Genomic DNA, 22,870 nt, shown 5'->3' with positions numbered 1-22,870 from the left:
GAATTTACTCCATTTATTAAAATATAAATTGGCTTTGCTGTTTAAGGTTATAAAATACTCATGGAGCATAATGTTGCACCTAACAACCGGTAAGATGGGCTCCTATTATTGCAAAAGTATCCACAATAAGATCTAATTAATGTACAAAACGAACCTTAGGAGTTTATCAACTTTATTCTATAATCTGATAGTATTCTATCTTATTTTATCTACTGCACAAAACAAGTCCTAATTCAATGTATAAAAGCAAAATAGATAAACCTTAAAGAACAGCTCGATCTGCCAGTTGTATTTACGGTGCTAGTCTTGTAAGATCTTATTCTTCCGGTGTCCTGCATAACCTTAAAAATCATGATTTGACTACTCTGATACACACACACACACATATATATACATGTGAATCAAATAGACTTATTATAAACACTGTTGGTACCAATATAATTAATGCAATTTTTTGTCGCCTGTAATTAAAGTTTCAAACACTTTTGATTACAGTATGTGCCTAACTTCAACTTCTTAACTTCCATTAAATCCCTTTATCTACACATAATCAAAGCCTGAACAATTAACTGGTCTACTAAGTTCATCAACGTGCCACAAACGACCTCAACTACTAATTCTGTTCATTATCCATTTTGCCCCCTTTCTTTTATTCTAGCTTGTATTATTATAAACACAATGCTTGGCTGGCAATTAGTGCTTTTTTTATTAAGAGCTTTCTTTCTCCTTCCCTTTCAAATATTTGCTGGCAGTCTTGCATTACAAGGACTTGACAGACCATATTCAGTTAGGATTGAAGATGTTCTTAGTGCTGGACAACTATTTGTGGTTGGCTAGTTGCATAATCGGGCCCCAAGTAACATTAGGCCTTATTTTATTGTAAAGTGGATACTAAATTGAAAGTTAATCCTAGAAAAGGTTGCATATCCTAATGAGATGGTATCCATAGAAGCTTTCATTGTTGCCATTCCATAATTAGAGGAAAGGAGTATTTTTTTTTTTTTTTTTTGCCGTCCATTCCTTATTATAGTTGGAGAGAAATTATAGGCTAATCTCATCTATTGACTCGAGCTAATTCCACTCCTTTTCAAATTAACATAATTGGTTAAATATGTATAAATTCTGTTTTACCTGCACTGATTTTTCTTCCTCACATGTCCAATGTTGTTCCTTACCATTTTGACTTTAGCCGCGTAATTAATTTTTCGTGAATGAAATATGTACGATGCTGATTGAAAAACAAAATGAAGAAATATTGAACCGTGCTCCCAAGGAAAACCAACAAGGGATATTTGATCGAATATAAGGCTTTACACTATTAAACATTTTAAATTATTAATAATTAATAATCATACAATATTTATGTAATGAAAAGAATCATTATTTTTTTACTTAGTGCACAAAAATAGCTTTAGTGAAAGCAATAATCATGCAGTAAATGAAAACAATAACTATTTATAAATTTTTCATTGCTTCATATTTTTTTACTAAAAAGAACTTTAGTTATTGATGTTAATCGTAATACAAAATTTTATTCACAGAAAGAAATTATTTTAATTTATCACACTGTATACAATTCGAAAAGCCTAATTTAACTTTTATTTTTGCTATCTGGATTCTCAAAGACCCGATGCATTTTGTCCCATTATTACAAGAAGCAACACTACTTGCCAGAATAAAAAATTCTTTAGTTTAGTGAAGTAGCATTCAACTACAATTACATTATCAATTGACATGATTTGAACTGGTAAAGATATTGTTAAAATCTTCATTATAACCAAACTTTAAAAATGTAATGAAAAATAATTGAATGCAAGGTATGCGTAGTACTTACTAATTCAAGAGATAATTAAGTAGGCATCCCAATAAAACGACCTTTATTGTTAATATTAGCTTTAAATTTAGTAAAAACAAATACTTGGCAAGAAAGGATAGTTTGAATATCTCAAAATATTTTAATAACACATTATAAGGAGGACCAACATAAATAAGAGTCAATCTCTTACCTAAATAAAATTAAGAAAGAAAAAAATGCATGCTAAAAATTACCAATTTTTCCGGTGAAACACATACTAGCATTAGCCAAGTATAAAAAGAGAGGACTTCTTTTTTTATTGATGATAAAAACAGACGGCAGGAATGAATGGGTGTAAGAAAAAAGAGCAAAAAAAGTGAAAAAGAGAGAAAATAAAATAAATATAAATATAATAATAAAAATAGGAGGGCAAAAACCAAGCACCGTGGAAATCGCTGTTTGATTTAAAACCAAAAAAATCAACGGTCCACATTGCATCTGGTGGTTCTTATATTGAATTCCAATTTCCATTTCCACTTGGTCCTTCTCTCTCTCTCCCTCTTTCTCGTCACTAGCTCTGTGCATTCTTCTCTCGCTCTCTGCCTTCCATCACACTCGGCAATTCCTTTCCCAAGGTCCGTTTCTTTCCCTCGATCCGTTTCTCTTTCACTTGGATCTGTTTCTTTGGTTTCCGTTTTCAATTTTCACCTTTCAATTTTGGTTTTTTCTTCAATTCGAATGGAGTATTCTGCGTTTTTGTTTTATTAGTTGTTGGGTAGCTGGATTTCAATTGGGTCGCTGTTAGATTTCGATTTATCCATTGGGTGTGAGAAATTTTTGATTTTTTTCTTTTTGATAGCTTTTTAAGTGGATGTGCGTTGGATTATTGTTAGATTTTTGGTCTGTTTGATGTTTCTTTAGAATCTTTTTAATCTGGCTCGTTTAAAATTGATCGATCTGGGTGTTTGTTATGTAGTAGGCGTTTTTTCTTGTTTTATTTTGAATAAAAGAACCATTTTGATTGGTTTAAATGGTTACATCATGCGTCGTTGTCTTTGTATTTTGGAGATTTGTGGTAGATAGGAATGGATCTGTCGTTGTTGAGGATGGTTCTGTCAAAAGTGTGGTATTTGAGGATGAGTTGTAACGAATCTGAATTGTTGTTTGAGGTTCAGAGAACCCAATGATTTGTATTAGTTTACTTTTTGCCGTGATGCAATTAATTAGCGATGTTTAAAATGTTGGTAAAGTGTGGTGAACCTCCCTCTCTCTTAAAACTGAAAGCAGAGATACAGAAAAGGAAATGTAATAATGCTTTGCCTTTGTGGACCCTTTCTTTGGATATTTACAACGGTTTGAGTGTTCCCTACTCTTCTAACAACCTACTATTATGTCTCATGATGCATGTCTAATCAACTTATTCTGTTGTCAACCTCTTTGCTCTTGTCTGAGGAATGTAGGATGTATGTGTACAGTATTTACTTTTATTTGGGTTTTACTATGTTGGGACACACTTATGTGTATCATTTAATTCGGGATACAAGTTTCTTTTCTATGTTAAATACTACTATCAGTCTGGTAGTCATCTTCCCGACTTGTTTATTGTATATTATTGCTATGTTATAATATATCTGTACAGTGTACACTATTAATCGTTTTCTTACATGATGCTTTGTCCATCATATACCCATCTCTTAGTTTTTAGGGCTACATGATGTATGTTATTTTGAAATGACTTGCTGTGGGACTAATCTGCCTAAAGGAATAGAAAAATTAAAACAAAAGAAGAACAAGGGAATGTATAAGATTTAAGCTTATATGTTTCCCCTTTTTGTTATGTGTGATTGCAATTGGTTAGCTTACTGTTTGTGTCTGTCATTGGACATCACTTTTGTTTATAAACCAAAAGGATTGAGGATAGTTGAAATTGATTTGGCTAAGTTTATGATTTAATTATGAGATCCTGTCAATGAGTCCTTTGATTTGGAGTTTTTCTCGGTCACTTTTTCATAGTATGCTATGGAAGTGGAGAGAAACAAGATTAGTATAGGGATTGTCTTGTTCAAAACAAGATTTGGCTGTGTTTACTGAATATTCATCATTTATCCTGCAGATAGTAGAAGATGGCAGACACTGAGGATATTCAACCTCTTGTTTGTGACAATGGAACAGGAATGGTTAAGGTGCATGAGGGATCTTTTGTTTGTGTATTAAATTTGTTGATAATGTAACTTTGACATACTTTTTATTGGTTTTATGGGAATATCATTTTACATTAATGTTACTTCTGTGAATTTGAAAAATTAATTGCAATGAATCTTTGTAGGCTGGATTTGCTGGAGATGATGCCCCACGTGCTGTGTTTCCCAGCATTGTAGGTCGTCCTCGTCACACTGGTGTGATGGTTGGCATGGGCCAAAAAGATGCATATGTTGGTGATGAGGCACAATCTAAGAGGGGTATTTTGACTCTCAAGTACCCCATTGAACATGGAATTGTGAGCAATTGGGATGATATGGAAAAGATTTGGCATCATACCTTCTATAATGAGCTTCGTGTTGCCCCAGAAGAGCATCCAGTTCTCTTAACTGAGGCCCCTCTTAACCCCAAGGCTAATCGTGAGAAGATGACCCAAATCATGTTTGAGACCTTCAACACCCCTGCTATGTACGTAGCCATCCAAGCTGTTCTTTCACTGTATGCAAGTGGTCGTACAACTGGTAAGCAATTTTTTATTTGTTTGGTTAGCTTGAGGCTGTATAGTTTGAACTTATCTGGGAACTTTGAAATTGAAATAAACACATGTCAACATCCATTAGCATCTATAAAGTCTGTATGTTCAACATTGCATTTCCAGATACATTAGAATAAACTGAAAATGATTCATTTCATTGTGAATGATTTCACTTGACATATTACTAAATGGGGAAGAAACACGTTCTGTGAACTGCATTGCATTTGGAAATTGTGATTGTAGAAAACTTGTATAAAGCTTCCATATATCATGTGATTGACTTTATAAACTTCATTTATTTGCCTTCTCTTTGCAGGTATTGTGTTGGATTCTGGTGATGGTGTCAGCCACACTGTCCCTATCTATGAGGGTTATGCACTCCCACATGCCATCCTTCGTCTTGATCTGGCCGGTCGTGACCTCACTGATTTCTTGATGAAAATTTTGACTGAGCGTGGTTATTCCTTCACCACCTCAGCCGAGCGGGAAATTGTAAGGGATGTGAAAGAAAAGCTGTCTTACATTGCCCTTGACTACGAGCAAGAACTGGAGACAGCCAGGACCAGCTCATCCGTCGAGAAGAGCTACGAGTTGCCTGATGGGCAGGTCATCACTATTGGCGATGAGCGTTTCAGATGTCCAGAGGTTCTGTTCCAACCATCCATGATCGGAATGGAAGCTTCAGGCATTCATGAGACAACATACAACTCCATAATGAAGTGCGATGTTGATATCAGGAAGGACCTTTATGGTAACATTGTTCTTTCAGGAGGAACAACCATGTTCCCTGGTATTGCTGACAGAATGAGCAAGGAAATTTCTGCATTGGCACCCAGCAGCATGAAGATCAAGGTTGTAGCACCACCTGAGAGAAAATACAGTGTCTGGATCGGTGGTTCTATCTTGGCATCTCTTAGCACCTTCCAGCAGGTTTGTTCTCTTCATTTTTTTTCCTGCTTCTTGGAATGTTATGTTATCGTGAGATACATTCTTCTATGCTAATAATAATGACACGAACTGTTGTTTTGAGTGCAGATGTGGATTGCAAAGGCAGAATATGACGAATCTGGTCCATCAATTGTGCACAGAAAGTGCTTCTAAACTGTTTCGATAGATAGGGTTATTGAAGGGAAAGACTACTATCATCACGATTTGTCTGGAAGCAATGCATTGCAGATTGTAACCCTTTGATTCTAGCTTTTGTTATCCTTTCATTTTATTCTCTTGTTGGAGTGATCATTTATTTGCAGGTGAGGAGAGTTGTTTTTTAAAATGGTCCAGTTCTTTTCTTATACTTTGATAAGTTTTTAACTGGTTCATTCTGAGTATGAGTTAGCTGGATTATATCAAACTACGCTTGTACCCTTGTTATGCATAATTATAATCCTTCATCCGTTGAACTACAAGTTAACTCTTTTCAAATACAACAGTAGCAAGTTAATTCACTGAGCACCGTATATCTTCTAGTCACTACTGTACACTAGAAGAAAATTAAAATACTCTTTTCTGCCTCGTGTTCTGCGTGTATATTATGTTCTTACAATTGTCACCATTGAAAAATGCGTTACAAATCATACAATAAATCCCTCGGGCGGTGAAGTTTTTTTTAGTGTTCAATTGTATCATGGAGAAACGCCAACTAAAATTATATAAATCTGAGATGGATTCTATCGTCTGAAAGCTTTTTACTTTCGTAGAAATTCATTTTAATCCACTAGATTAATTTATTTTTGAATCAATGATTAACATTTTCTATTTTTTTATTTTACCCTCTGCTCTCTTTCATTCTCCCCCTTTTCTTCTTTCTCTCTACTTCTTTGTCGTACTTTCAGCTTCTCTGTCTTGCAGCATGTGTTCTCTCTCTTTCTCCTAGTCTTATATTGTAAAGAAACCCAAAGCCCTTCTAGCCTCTGATGGTAGTTCTTGTCAGGGGTTCATTCCTATCGTCTTGCCACCCTCATGCTTTCATTTTTTTATTTTGCCAGTGGCGGTGGAGTCGTTGTCGGCGATGGCACAGTAGAGACCCTGCTTTACTACTTTAGAAAGTATGCGGCAGTGTCGATGCAGTGTGTTGCAACGTCATGGTCGTCCACAATAGCGTCGTGGTAGTTCCCGATGAGGAGAGGGGGGGAGAGCTGTCGGAAATCACTTTTCCGAAGTGGCGTGCGGTGGTTGAAGTAAATGAGAATGGTGGGCTAGCGGAGGAGATAAGGGGTTTGAGGTAGATGAAAGAGAAGAGGAGAAAGAGGGGGCAAAATTGGTAAAGAGAAGAAAACAAATAAAAAATAAAACAAAAAAAAAAAGAAAAATAGGAAACCTTGATTTTAAAATAAGTTGATCTAATGGATTAAAATAAACTTTCATACCTCACTTTTGCACTGTAGAATCCGTCATAAATTTGATCCCGGACTATGAAAGATTCAGACTCTGTGATCAATTTTAAATTAAAAAATCATTTAGTTTTCAGTAAAATTAAAGCATCAATTCAACACGATTATCTTATTGGATGCTCACTTAACAAAAGTTACTAGATACTCTCTCAAACTAGTAATCATTCAAGAACGAATTGTTATAGATTGTTTTGACAAAAGAAAAAGATTAATATAGGAGAATTGTAACCCACAAACAGAACGAAATGAATAATTTCAGTACCTAGCAAAACATGGCCGAGCCTATTCGTTATATCATCAACAATCTAAACAAGAATACTAAATTAGCATACGTATGAAATGGAGGGATGGATGATATATACCAAATAGCAACGAGAGAAAGTCAAGTCATCCTAATGAAGGGGAAATAATATAACTTGCCAATACCAGTTGTATATAATAAACTGAAATCAGAACAGAACAAGCTGTATATGAATGACAAAAGTTGCATGTGAAAATTGATTGACTATATAACAAACTGAAACCAAAACCCGGCCAGCACTTCACGTATAATATTATTAATACAGCTACTGCATATAATTGCACTTATGTGAGAAAGAGACAGAGAAATCAATTAGATGACGCTAGCTTATCAGTACAACCACTGCATAATTGGACATCCATGGCAAAGCCAATATAACAATAATCGGTGACATCATTAAATAAGTAAATTTAGTTATGATTTGCTTATATTTTGATCTACAATTTCATACAAGAATTTCCCTCTTGAGAGACTTTTAGCTTATAGTTGAGTCAAGAGAGAGTTAGTGATTTTATTAATTTTAGGTCTTCCAGCAATATAAGTAATTAATAAAATTGTCAAGATATCTTTTATACATATAAAAAATTACTTTGTATCGCACACGTCCATGCTCTAGTTCATTTCTAAAAAGATGAGCGTGTATATTTTAAACTAAAATGTAAAAAAAAAAAAATGATTTGAACATAGGGGAAAATATAATTTACTGCAACTTTTCTTCTTCTGCCACAAGGCATAAAATTCATAAATTGACTTGCTATTTATTTTGGTTGGAATTTTAATTGTTTTAGTATTTTTTTTACAATCCCTAAATATATCCTTATTAATTTTATAAAGTGACGGCCATTATCCTTGCTAAATTAGTCCTCTTATCTATCATAAGGAATTTTTTTTTGGTGAATGAATATTATTAAAGAGACTAAAAGCCTCTTGGGAAAGTAGAGTTAGGACTACAAATTAAAAGATTTCTTATTAAAAATTGCTAACAGAACAAATTAAAAAATGAATTTTAAGTAACGACATGAAAATGATATATTTTTTAGATATTAAAAATATATTTAAGCCTAATTATAAACATGCAACACATGAGTTATTGTTAAAGCATAAGCAATTAATTATGTATTTATGTCATTTGTATTTTACCTAACTCTCCATTCTATTTCTTACACTCCAAAAAATAAAAAAAAATAAAAAAAAGTTACCGAACTGTGAAGGAGGATTATTATAAAAAATAAAAAATAAAAAAAACTGTGAATGAGGATCATAATTTCGCAAATGGATGTAATCAAAGATTACCATATCAGTTACTATCACCGTGGCATGAAGGAGGAAAATAAATGAAAATAAGTATATTTGAATGACCAAAGTTGCATGTGAAAATTGATCGACTATCTAATAAACTGAAACCAAAACCCAGCACTCTTTACATATAATAATGCAGCTAGGGTGTTAGTACAGCTCCTGCATATATATAATTGCACTTAGGTGAGAAAGAGACAGAGAAATCAATTAGATGACTCTAGTTTATCAATACAACCACTGCATAATTGGACATCCATGGCAAAGTCAATATAACAATTAATAATGATCAATCAGTGATTGGTTGTTACCCTCTTAGTTAAGAAGTTTTGATTTAAGGACAAAATTTAGACATAATTCCTGGGATGCTTTCAGTGATATTCTCTAATTAAAGTTGAAGTTTCATCTTAATAACCTATTATGATCTTTAGAGCAAACCTTTAGTACATAAATTATAGAGGTGAAACACTAATTCTTATTGAAGAACTATACAAAAAACCTAAGAAACTTCATCTAAGTTTTGTTATTAAAAAAAATGGTGAAGTAAGATACCCTCAACCAAAAGGATTAATCCTTTGAGGACTGACTATACCCAAAAGCAGCATAAGTGATCACTAACAAGTTGACTACCACTTTAGAGCATGTTTAGAAGATTGTGACTAAGAGTGTGTCCTATCAATTATAAGAGTGGTATGGTCTATTCATAAACTTGACCTTTAACATTTCTAGATTCATCTAGCAATTACATCTAGATAATTTTTCATTTTGTAGAAGACGGTTTTACAATTTACTCAATTTTTTGGGGCATTTTACACAAAAAAGTATGCTTGAATTTGGGAAGTATCTTTTGGTACAAGGTCTTAAAGATGTATGTCAAATACACTTACGATGACAAATCCTTCTTTAAACTAACAACAGAACTATAAAGCAGGGAGTTAAAATGTGACATAAAACGCCAAACTCCTAATAATAGAGTATAGGCTGCTAGCTGATGAGTGTGATGAAAAAGAAAGACATGTGAGATTGAAATAATTATGAAATTAAGAATATAGAACTATAAATTACTAAAAAGAAATTGTTGAGATTCATTCTGCAGCATAGTTTTCAAATTGAAATAGATGGAACAAGCAACAATTTTAAATATTTAGCCTAACACTATACCTGGCAATTTCAGCAAGACATATTTTTATATTGAGCATTGTTATTGTGTACGAAAGTTTTCACGCACAAAATGTACGAACACATACGTGTCAATAGCATCTATATGATTACAACCAACAGAATTCAATGAACAATATAATTTTAAAAAAATAACCAGCTCTTTCGTATATTGTTTTACGAAAACATTTTCGTAAAAACTAGCATTTTCCTTTTATATATTAATATTAAAAAGGTTGTATCAAAATTCAGTACTTAATGTAATTCAGTACATTAATAAAATGTTATTTTCGTCGGACTTCTTTATATGGTTCTTATCTTAATAAGCACTTTGTGTCTATAATGAGAATCAGAATCTGAAATTAATTTACAGATATGACTGATTAAGTAATTATAATAACTGTATTCAAAATCTGATCCTAATATTACATTTCAAATTATAGCAATTAACTTTAGATTTTGATCCAGATATTTTTAATTTCAGATTCTGATCCTCATTAATCTATTTGATGGAACCATTAAAAGCTTACTTTGTTGAACACTGATTTTTTATTTATGCGTTGGTACTTAGAGGAGGGATAATAACACAATCTCTATCGACCAGCACCCAAAGAGCATTGAGAGTTGTTTCTGGGTTTTTTTATCTTCATTCAACATTCCGTTCATACAGCCGATGTTGCTAAAAATCTGGCCGCCACCAATCCAGACAACACTCTTTTTGGTATTAATTATGTTTTTTACAATTACCTATTTGTTTTTTTTATATAATTTATCTTTAAACTTTTAGCAGAAAAACTTGTCTGTATTATTATAATAACTCTTGCCGATGCTAAGAGATTAATTGGAAGGTTGAGAAGTGTATGTGAGAGAACGAAAAGGACACTCTCATATGTTATTACAAGCAACATAGGTAGATGTGTTGGGAATTTTTAATAAACCTTATAAAATATCAAATGAGTACCAAAACATATTATGTCAGATTATCAGGAGGTTTTAAGGAATATCTGGATCTATAGAGAACTTGATCAACACGCAGCGAAATCTGACAGTGGTCACGAACAATTGGTTTAATGATCTTTTTCAACCAAATCACATTCTTCCTTATAGGACCTTCATTTTCTCTTCAGATGGGGAGAACAGAAACTATTTGTTAATTTGGTGTATTGGGGACCATAACCATGCCTTATGCTTTAAACCTATTAGAGTTCTCATTATCCCTTAATGGGTCAAACTGGTTTCCGCTCATTAAGTCCATATCAATCTTTCCGACAGTCTAATGAGCTCACTTAAATAGATCGCTTTATATTGAACCCATTTAAATGTAAATAACTAATATAAATGTTATAATATAATATGTAGCCCATATTAATTAATTAGGAATTATAAAATTTCTAGCAATCTCCCATTTGGGCTTCATATTAACCTTAGACATTTATATCACAAAATTCTTTAGGCGCGCAACCGTATGTTATTTACTTTTAGACTCCTCTTATACAATCTGGTCCATCTCATATAACAACAGGAAATCACTGTAGTTTTCATCACAATTTAGCTTGACTAAGCCATAATGATCACCACTGTTACTCATGCTCGATAACATAAATCAAATATGAATAAGCGGCATGAAAATTACATACAATGTGATCTTAATCATGTCTATTTCCAACTAGTCCAAACTTTATTCTTTATAGAAATCAATCCAAAATGCAATACACACATTGCACACAAAACGAACTCAAAATAAGATGATAAACATCAACTTTATTTCTGCAAAAAATCTAAATAATACAAATATTTGGAAAACATAAGATATAAAACATAAATGAGACTCCCACTAAACTAAGGTACTATTAGGAACTACACCCATATGAGCAGTGTGCTCATGAAAAACTCTAGGTACCAAACCTTTAATAAATGGGTCAGCTAGCATGGAATGAATTCCTATATGTTCTATACAAATATGTATTTTCTAAATTCTTTATTCAATAACCAAATACTCTATGTCAACCAAAAAAAAAACTTTTACTTAGTTGAATCCTTAACAAGACTGCTAAGATATTGTCTCAATAAACACCTAATGGCTACTTAATGTTGATGACAATAGGCAAACCAATTACAATAATTTAGCAATCATAAATTCTAGTATAATGTCTCATAGCAAAATATTAACTCCACCAACATGGCAAAATGTGAATCCTTATGTGAAGTGATTGCTATTAAGACATTTTGAAATAATCGAAGTCATAATACCCAATGATCTCTAAACTTCTAGACTTTCGATATGAAAATATGTAGTTCCTTGTTCTTTTTAATTAATGCATAATGCACTTTACTACTTTCTAGTGTTGCATACCAAGGTTACTCATATATCACCTTAGGACTCTCACAAAAATAATTTCAAACTCTAAATTTTATACATGTAGATTTGGGATTCACATATGAGTAATTTAAACCATAGTAGTAACAACAACAACAATTAAAGAAGAGAACAATAAACATGTAATGCACAAATAATCTTTATGGTAAATTTCAAGATTCAAACAAGATATCTAACGCACCATTAATCCTCAATCTTTGGATTGAAAAAGACTAATTGTAAGTGGTACTCTCAATGCATTGATCAAACATTAGTGATAAGTCCTGTCAAACAAAGGTTGTCTTTGGACACTCCACTGCTCACATGGAAATCTTATATGATGATTATTCCAGTCAAATAATGATTGTCTTTGAACATTTCATTATTCACATGGAAAATCACATTATTTATAATCACCACATGTTTATCATTGCAAGCATGTAATTATTTTGTCAAATTGTGTCTTCCTTTGGGCCGAGCACATTTCACATGAATAATTCCATGCAACATCCATATAAATTCAATCAAATTAACTTACGCAACAAAGGTTACTTTGACAACATGTTGTTTTAATCAATTTAACCAAAAAATACAAGACAAATTAATATAACAAATGGGAGGTCTTAAAATTACACAATTTAACCAAAAGAATCCTTTGAAGATACTGGAGAAAATGTTTCTTTATAGTCAATGTCTTCCTTCTGAGTAAAGTCTTTAGCAACTAGACGAGCTTTATATCTCTCGATATTACCCTTTGAATCTTTCTTGGTTTTAAATATCCATTTACAACTAATAGGTTTCACACCTTCAGGCAACTCGACTAGATTCCAAAATTCATTGTCATTCATAGACTTTATCTCATCCTTCATGGTGTCAATCCAATTTTGAGAGTTAGAACTGTGCATAGCTTGACAAAAGTTGATTGGATCATCCTCTGTTAAACCAACACCATCCTCATGTTCTTGTAGAAATATAATATATTCATTTGAGATTGCACTTCTCCTCTCTCTAATGGACCTCCTTAATGGTATTTCTTGAGGTTGTTGAGGTTGCTCTAAAGGTATTTGAGAGAGAACCTCATTATTGTCTTGTTCTGGAACAATGTCAATAGTTTGAACATTGTCTTCTATTATTGTAGTTGTGTCTTAAACAGTAATAGGTACGAGGACTTGATCACTGTAAATAACAATTTCTTCCTCAAAGACAACATTCCTTATGTTCTCTTCCTTCCCAAACTCAACTTCCTCAAGAAATCTCGCATTTCTCATCTCGAAAAAGGATCTTAAGGTGGGATTGTAAAATTTATAGCCCTGAAAGCGTTCAGCATAGCCAACAAAATTGCAGCTAATTGTTCTTGAGTTTAGCTTTCTTTCATGTGACCTATTAGGCCGTGCCTTAGCCGGACAACCCCAAATGTGCAAATGTTTAATGCTTGGCCTTTTATCAGTCCAAAGTTCATAAGGGGTTTTGTTAACTGCTTTACTTGACACCCTATTAAGGATGTAAACTGCGGTCTTTAAGGCTTCTCCCCAAAGTGACTCTGGCAAAGAGGAATGACTAATCATACTTCTCATCATATCCTTAAGAGTTTGGTTTCTTTGTTCTGCTACACCATTCATGCTGGGTTTGCCCAACATAGCATATTGCAAAACAATTCCACACTCTTTGAGGAAAAGCCCAAAAGGTCCTAGACGCTGGTCTCCTGATCCATCATATCTGCCATAGTACTCATCACCATGGTCAGATTTGACAGCCTTAATCTTTTTTCCAAGTTGAAGTTCAACTTCAGCCTTGAAAGTCTTAAAAACGTCTAGGGATTGGGATTTCTCATGTATCAAATATAGGTAACCGTATTTAGAGTAGTCATCTATGAACGTAATGAAATATTGTTGTCAATTCCAAGAAGTTGTAGGAAAAGGACCACAAATGTCTGTATGCACTAGTTCCAAGACGTCTTTAGCTCTTTTGGCACCTAGTTTCCTTATGTTTGTTCGTTTTCCCTTTATGCATTCAATACAAACCTCAAAGTCTGATAAATCCAAAGGGTCAAGAATTTCATCCAACATAAGTCTCTGAATTCTTTGTTTAGAAATATGGCCTAAACACATGCCATAAGATGGCTGAATTCTCATTCAATTTTCGTTTTGTACCATGTGAACTTATTTGCAGTATTTCATTATAGGAACTAACAACATCAAGCATGTAAAGATTATCAATTAAAGAACCAGAACCAACCATATTTGAATTTTGGTAGAGACTAACTTTATTGTTTTTAAATGAACAAGAAAATTCAAATTTGTTCAAACTAGAAATAGAAATCAAATTCCGTCTAAAAGACGGTACAACAAAAGTCTCAAATAAATGGAAATAAAATCCAGTTTTTAATTGTGATCTAAAAGTTCCAATAGCTTCCACTGCAACCTTCTTGCCATCATCCACAAAGATGAATCTTTCATCATCACTTGGCAGTCGGCTCCACAGGCAACCCTGCATAGTCATACTTATGTGAGTAGTAGCACCAGAATCTACCCACCAAGTATCTTTAGGTACAAAAGTCAAATTAACTTCAAAACAAACTAAAGTAAGAAATTTACCTTTCTTCACATGTCATGCGGCATACTTGGGACACCCTTTCTTCATGTGTCCCGACTTCTTGTAGAAGTAACAGGTAAATTCCTCATCCTTCTTTTGTTTTTTTTGCTGAGAAGTCCCTTCCGTAGCACCCTTAGTCTTCTTCCTTTTCTTATTCTGAGAGGTCTAAGTCAAGTGAGCACTTTCAGTCCTATCTCTCTGCAGCCTCTCCTCCTCTTGCACACAGTAAGATATAAGCTCATTGATGAACCATTTGTCCTTCTGAGTGTTATAGCTCACTTTGAATTGCCCAAAGTGTGCAGGAAGCGAGATCAAAACCAAGTGCACGAGCAGGTCTTCACCAAGCTCTAACTTATGTGACTTGAGTTTCGATGCGAGATTGGACATCTCCATAATGTACCCCCTTATGTTCCCTTTGCCTTTATACTTCATGGAGATGAGTTTAGCCAAAAGGTTACTCGTCTCCGCCTTTTCATTTTTGGCAAAGTATTGTTCAATTTCCTCAAGGAATTTCTTTACACTTTGACCCTCAGAAATAGAGCCCCGAAATGCCTCTGGAATAGAGCGCTTCATGATCATAAGACACATTCGGTTGAACTGATCCCACTTCTCAATTTTTACCTCATTAGAGGTTTCCGGAGTGGAAATGGGTCGCTCCGTCCTCAGTGCCAAGTCTAAATTCATACAACCAAGAACAATTTCTACGGCTTCCTTTCAGACCTTAAAATTTGTCACATTCAACATTGGGATGAAATTCATTTGGGCAACATTTGCAGCACTAGTAATATTAACTAAAGAGAGAACAAAAATTATAACATGTTCACAAATAATCAAGCAAGTCATATAAAGTATATATATAACAAGACATGCAAATATTTCCCATAACAGATCCATCACAAGATACCCAGCACAACATTAATTCAAGTCTTTGGACAGAGAAATTAATTTGTAATTGGTACTCTCAACGCAATGATCAAATATTGACAATTAGTTCTGTCAAATAATAGCCTTTCTTGGTACCGACTATTATTCACACAAAAAATATATAATTATCACATATTTATCGTCGTAGGTATGTTATTATTTGGCCAAATTGTGTCTTCCTTTGGACCGATCACAATTCGCATAAATAATTTCATACTAACATCCATGCAATTTAATTAAATTAATTTACGCAATAGAGGTTACTTTGACAACATAATGGTTCAATCAATTTAATTAAAATTACAGGACACGCAAATAAATGGAAAGGATCCGTAATGGTTAAATTTGCACTCAATTGTGATAGCAGTAAATGTTTGAAAAAACTAAATCATGATAAACTAATTACGCACCCGAAACAAACATATCACGGTACTATCACAAATTTATACTAACCACATGAATAACATAAATTATCAGCTTATCACCGTTTCATGAAAAAAATAGTTGGCCAAAAAAAAAAAATAATAAATTATTCATATAAGACAAAAGACCATTGTCTTATTATTGATTCATATAAACAAAAAAAAAAATATTTATGAAATTGTGCCACATACTAAATGCCAACACCAAATTCGTAGAACCTTTATCCCAAATAGAATAATATGCCAACAAATGCGACACAAACAAAAAAAATTGTACAATCCCGTAAATCAAATGCAGAGGCTTTTTATTAATTCTAAAGAGGAGAAAAATTTTATGGTCGTAACACATAAATTTAGGGATTTTACAATTTTATTGATCAAAATAGTTTCTCCCCAAAATAAAATTAGGGTTCATATAACTAAAATGATCCAAATATAATACATATTAAACAGAGCTTTAAATCTCAATAATCTAACAGTAATAGTGACTCTGATACCACTTGTTAGGAATTTTCAATAAACCTTATAAAATATCAAATGAGCACCAAAACACATTACTTCAGATTATTAAGAGGTTTTATGGAATACCTGGATTCATAGAGAGCTTGAGCAACATGCAGCAGAATCTGACAGTGGTCACGAACAATTGGTTTAATTACCTTCTTCCTTATGGGACCTTCATTTTCTCTTTAGATGAGGAGAGGAGGAGAGGAGAAACTATTTGTTGATTTGGTGTATTGGGGACCATAATCATGCCTTATGTTTTAAACCTATTAGGGTTCTCATTATCTCCTAATGGGCCAAACTGGTTTTTGCTTATTAAGCCCATATTAATTTTTCTAGCAGTCTAATGAGCTCACTTAAATATAACACTTTATATTGAACTCATTTAAATGTAAATAACCAATATAAATGTTATAATATAATATATAGCTCATATTAATTAATTAAAAATTATAAAATTCCTAACAAGATGCTTTATTGCTCGGAAATCCATATGGAGCTCTCTAAGGAATGTATCAAGACAGTGGCTATATTCATTTCTTCAAACTTTGCACGAGTGAATGCCATAAAATAAAGCATGCATGTCTACTTTTCTTCCTTTTGAATTCTTCTACAAAACATTTCACCAATCTATTAATTATCACGTAGATTATCTTAAAATATATTAAGTCTAACCTAGTGTTGGATATGTTGCTCAAATTGCTACTATGACTGACTTGAGCACTCAACATACTTATGATTGATCCCTAGACGTGTTCCATGCCTACAGGCTACAGCCAGCTCATTTTGCGTTGTGTATGTGCTGCCCGGTTGATCAGTACATCTCATTTATAAAACAAAATATGGTTTAGATGTGATAAATTCATATATGATTTAATATTTTATATTACATACTTGTTCTTGAAGTAGTATATTGTTTTTGAAAAGGTTTTTAGTTGTCTACTTTAAGAACCAGAACATCACATTTAAAAATGACGATGTTCATCCATGTTTTTAATGTTTCTTGTATGATTATGTTTGAATGATTTAAGAAATGATTTTTTTAATTTAATTATATTAATTTTAATTAATATTTTATTTATTTATTGATGTTACACTTAAGTAGAGTGCGGAGAACTTGAGTACATATATAAGTACCCAACTAATACACAGGGTCTGGGGTATTATTTTCAAATTTACTCATTATCATGCTTAGATATTGACTCATCTAACCTTCATAGGTTTCTTATGGCTGATAGCTTAATATCATAGTTGGGTTAGGGGGGCATACAGAGCCTTCCTATTAGAAGTTAGGTTTTAAATAATTATGTAAAAAAAAACAAATTCAGCCCCCTTGATATATTTCTGAATTCATTCTTGGTTGTGTTTGTTAAATAAGGTGTGATCAATTTTCTTCCTGTTATTTTGTTTTTAAAAAAGTGTTACGTAAAATAATTTTAAAAATACATTTTTAAACTAAAACAACACTATTGTGGATGTCATGGATAAAGGTTTTGAAATTTGAACTCGACTATTACTGTAAAATGTGAATTATAGTCGATCACTAATCATATTATGACATACTTGTATTAATTATTTGTACATATTTATACACCCTTTCTTTGATTCTGCGATGTCCTTAAGCACCCCCCCCCCCCCCCTCACCAAACTACGTAATTCAAGTGCTAAATTGTATAAATTCTTGTTACATCTCATTACACAGAAAGCAGGGATGCTGTAGGCAGTTTCTCTCGATCATGAATAAAGGAATGATATTATTCTGTGACTTCTTTCGAATTTGAATCATTTTCTTGCTTTAGGAGGAGCTTTGAATTGTCATTGTCTTCATGTATTTGTTGCTCTCTTTCATTTCCATTCGTAGTACTGAGTTTCTTTCCTAAGCTTGTGAAATCATATTTTTCATATTGACGATGATCATAGTAAGAATTACATTTCCCATAAATCTTAGAAGGAAAGTCACTTAACCTTTCATCTATTTCTGAGCTTCGTTGGTTAATGTGACACCCTCTACCCCTCACATACATACTAATAAGGAATAAAAAAAATTCAAATATTAATTAAAAGTATTTTTAAAACATTTTTTTTAAACAAGTCTTTCAAAGGGGAAAAAGGCTCACATTCATTTTCATCTACATCATATTTAAACTTGTCCAAATAAATAATAAAGTATTCTCGACTCAACAAGGTCGTCTAAGCTTCATACAATTAATATAGAACCTATATCCTAATGTTACATCCTATCAGAGCGTTGTGTTCCCGTGTCCTCTAGCATGAGGTTCTTCATAGTCATCCACCTATTCATCTGCTCCCCCGAACACAAGTTCAAGATCATCACAGGATCCAAACACAACAACACACAGGAAGTGAGTTATCACATTCCTAGCTAATAGAGAAACAAGACAATTAAATATACATATTATATAAATGAGATACCACTTGCTTAAACATAGCTCACGTAACTTCACCACTTTGTCATTCAAAATTCACTTTTCAATTATCAATCACATTACACAAGAATCTCACACTTCGATCAAGATATAATAACACATCAATTAGCAAGCATATGCAATAGTTATGCTAAGACTTAATCCTATATGCAATGTGGTACCATGTCAGTGAAAAACCACCCTGGGGCGCTTAGGAGTACATAACAAGACACACCACACCATGGGTTTGTCAGGTCACTCTCACTAAGTAAGATCATAGGGAGACCAGTCAGGGTCACGATGTTTTGCGAGAATGCTCCAACCATATGAGATTAGCATAGGCTTAAAGGAGCACTCAAACCCAGTGACCCCCAAGGCCTACACTCCGAAGAGTCCGTCAGGGCCTCTCCCTCCTGATTCAGGTCCAACCCCTAAAATAATTTTTTGCATGCAGACACTGCTCATGAATTATACAACACCCACGACCTTACACTCGTGTTTTAAACACGTTCAACACAATTGGGCTACGATTTAACACTGGTTCCTAAATAGGAAACTTACATTTTCTCTTTAACACTGCGCATCAACGCTTTTCTCAAGATAACACTGGTCGGGTTATTGTACAATTCATAGCTTACAACACAAGTAATTTCACATCAAGTGTTAACTACACACTTATCCACAACTAGAACTCATTCACAATTTCACATCTCATAGTGTGACAATCCACCATCACATGTTTACACGTATCTCACAAATTAACACATGTTCAACTTTACACTTATATTCAATCTCAATAACAATATTATAATCTCAAAGTAACATGTTATTCTACAATTCATCACATACTCACAATTTGAATCATCATTTCATATCCTCAATATAACAATTTATATATAAGACCATCACAACATGAGGACTAAAACCCCTTAAATAATATTACACAATTATATCAAAATCATAGGTCGAAACATACAAATATCAAGAGCACAATTTATCAAGCAATCTTCATTAGGACATCAATATTTTATTTATAATCATAAAGGGAAAAATTGTAATTTAACAAACATCCCAAAATAAAACCCCAATTTAATCCTCTAAGGATCCCTACACATGTTCTCACTAATCCCCAATTGTGAATAACTCATCCCTTACCTCTGAGCGGACTCACGTGTCTTCAACCAGCGATAGCAACATCTCTAGTGGTTCCCTGAAATTCTTTCAATTATTTCTCTGACTGCTCCGATAGAATTCCAAAACGTCAGAGAGACGGAGAAGAGATTGAAACTTTCACTTGTACTGTCTTCATGCGATTCCTTTTTCTTCCTCCACGAATATTTTCTCAAAAATCCCAACGGTGGAAGCGTGCGGAATTGAATTTCGAACAACATATCCAAATTTCATGAAAATCCAACGGCTAACGAAACCGGGATCGTAGTTTTACCGAGACAATTTTGGATTTCTGCGGGAAATTAAAATGCTACAATGCGAAGGGCTTTTCTCTAAGATCAGATATGATTTTGAAATTACCAACGGTGAGAATGTTCGGAATTGGGTTGCAAACATGATACTCAAATTTCACGACGATCCAACGGTGAACGAGTTCGAGATCGTCGTTTTACTGAGATAGGTTTGATGGGCTGCGGGAAAAAGAAAGGGTTTTGAGAGGAGAAGAGGAAAAACGAAAATGAGGCCAAAAGGAGGCAGCTGACTTAACATAACTATTTATACTTAGGGTACTCAGCCTATTATTTACTCTATATTTATTTATTTATTTATTTTTACTAAAAAAACTTTTTAAATTTATTTACGAAAAATTGGGATGTTACAATTAAAACTTCCAAAACCTTTGATTGCATGAGAAAGATTGCGTACTGTTGCTCTTTCTTCTGTGAAAAAATCCTTGTTTTTAAGAGCTTTAATATTCTTTCTGATAATTTTCTAACACTCAAACCCCAGTTGAACCTGTAAATTGAAATAATGGAACAAGGGTCATCACTTGATTCATGCAACAATTACAAAGTTGTGGTGACAAAAAATAGTTGAACTGAGACATCACCTACCGTTTTTCATCAATGTACTGAAATTGTCCAATCTCTTCAATAACATGTATATCACATTGAAACTCCTCGGGTACTCTTTTAGGTCCATGAGTTAGAAGATGTTCCAGTAAAGTAAGAGCATTGTATGAGGCTCTCCAATACCCTTTATCAAATTTCGACAACCTGTTTTCTCCACAAAACTAGAACACAATTATTACACTTTACCAAAAGAGTCTTTGAGATCAGAATAACCAAATCAGGACATAAGAAACCGGAAACCTGTGATGCAAAATCTCTATTCTCTCATATTCATCCACTTCGAAGGCAGCTCGTGCTATTATACTCCTGGTTCGCGTATCTGGTGGCCGTGGATTCTCATTTGTGACTTCTTCTGTCATTCTTAATAGCACCAGTCACACAGACACACACACAAAAAAAAAAAAAATCCTCAAACATGTCAAAAATCAAATGATTGATTAAAACGAAAAAATGATTACACAAAAAAATTAAAAAGTATGGCCCTTCTACAAGTAGTTTCACATGTTTTAACCAATTCCTTTGATCTTGACATTAATAAATTATATATTGTACCAAAGAAAGGTTTCTTAAGACTTCAATAAAACGAGTTATATCATTCCTTTCGTACTTTGTTGCATCTCACATTGGCTAATGATAGACTAAACCTAATTTCTAAGATGGTGTCATAGATAGAACCTATCCTATCTTCTAGTAGTCGTTGAGCCTATCGGGTAATATTGGTTATTGGATCACCGGCTGCAAATATCCACTCCCAAATTCTAAGAAATAAATAATATCATTCCTCCCTTGTCAAAGAATTATAAACTTCTCTAGTCATCTAATGAGAAGGATTTTATTTTAACTTTTTTTTTAATAACCACTAACTTAAAACATGCATGATTTAGTTCCATGCATGACTAAGAGCTTCATAGTTTTTCAGCTATCCTGGCCATCTTAGGAGAAGGATTTCTTTTTATCTTCAAATAATCAATAACTTAAAGCATGGTTGAGTTGAGATCATTGGTCAGAAAGAGAGAAAAATGAAGAGTTACAATTGTACTGGTGTAACATCCGTGAGCACTAGCCTTGCAGTTTTAATCTTCTCCTTCAAGAACCGAAATGCTTGCCCTTTGATTTCATGGATGAGAGCAGAACTCATATTTGCAGTCTTCTTCGGAAGAATTTTGAGGATAATAGTGATGGAGAATTTAAAGACTAGTTTAATGATATAATCCATAATTTCCGTATCTATGTACGTAACATGTGCAACTGCTCCATTACCAAAAGCACTAATACTTTTATAAAGTGGAGTTGCATATGTAATGAAAGGTAGAATAACTGAATAAGCCTAACTTGTGATTTGGAAAGGATGAGAAATAATGTAAGCATGATAATTCAAAGGCATGTTTTGCTGAAGCATCTTTGTCTTTAAGTTCATGTCGTTTAGAAGAGTGCCTTAAACTACTCCTTGATGGCCAAATAAATTTTTGACCCGGTGAACTTATAAAATACTGTTGATATCTCAATTCCTCATTCTGTGGTTGACTAGTTTAAAATCTGTTTGATGCTTAAAAGGTTGTATATAAAACTAGTGTGTACGTGTGTGCATAGAAACTTCTGATTATGTGGAATTTCCAAAATATCACTGTTTACTTACTTTTTAAGAAAAAAATTTGTTTTTCTTTAAAGATAAAATCTTCTAACACACTGTTATTAGATCAAATTTATATCAGTATCAACTATCAACATGTATCAGTTTGAATGAAAGAAACTCTTAGATCCTTTAAATATGAGTATTAAAACATATTAAGCAAAACTTTTGATTATCATGAAAAAGGTGAATAATAAATTTGAATCCTACAATCATACTTAAATGTTTAAGATTAAAAGTAGGTTCGGATATGGTATGACA

The 22,870-nt window shown here is 33.2% G+C and overlaps 2 protein-coding genes across 3 annotated transcripts; one reads left to right on the top strand and one right to left on the bottom strand.

Annotated features, from left to right (window-relative positions):
* The first annotated feature begins 2,281 nt into the window (after positions 1-2,281).
* LOC114385153 (actin-11-like) lies at positions 2,282-5,974 on the top strand. Its single transcript, XM_028345153.1, has 5 exons — positions 2,282-2,430; positions 3,909-3,978; positions 4,122-4,515; positions 4,846-5,459; positions 5,565-5,974. The coding sequence occupies exons 2-5, from the start codon at positions 3,919-3,921 to the stop codon at positions 5,628-5,630; spliced, it is 1,134 nt and encodes a 377-aa protein (XP_028200954.1). The 5' UTR covers positions 2,282-2,430; positions 3,909-3,918; the 3' UTR covers positions 5,631-5,974.
* A 14,517-nt stretch (positions 5,975-20,491) lies between these two features.
* LOC114385138 (epsin-2-like) lies at positions 20,492-22,179 on the bottom strand. Of its 2 annotated transcripts, XM_028345141.1 has the most exons (5): positions 22,011-22,178; positions 21,220-21,339; positions 20,962-21,123; positions 20,774-20,863; positions 20,492-20,538 (listed from the first exon to the last, which is right to left on the bottom strand). In XM_028345141.1, exons 1-5 carry the CDS (start codon positions 22,115-22,117, stop codon positions 20,517-20,519), a joined length of 501 nt encoding a protein of 166 aa, XP_028200942.1. In that variant the 5' UTR covers positions 22,118-22,178; the 3' UTR covers positions 20,492-20,516. The 2 variants fall into 2 exon arrangements, with proteins under 2 accessions (XP_028200942.1, XP_028200934.1); XM_028345133.1 differs by lacking the exon at positions 20,492-20,538 and having other exon boundaries at positions 20,642-20,863; positions 22,011-22,179.
* Positions 22,180-22,870: the final 691 nt, after the last annotated feature.

The sequence above is a fragment of the Glycine soja genome, chromosome 2, assembly GCF_004193775.1.
Source record: "Glycine soja cultivar W05 chromosome 2, ASM419377v2, whole genome shotgun sequence".
In the NCBI taxonomy this organism is placed as follows: domain Eukaryota; kingdom Viridiplantae; phylum Streptophyta; class Magnoliopsida; order Fabales; family Fabaceae; genus Glycine; species Glycine soja.
Note: the sequence above shows the minus strand (reverse complement) of the source record. Positions and strands in the feature narration are given on the sequence as shown.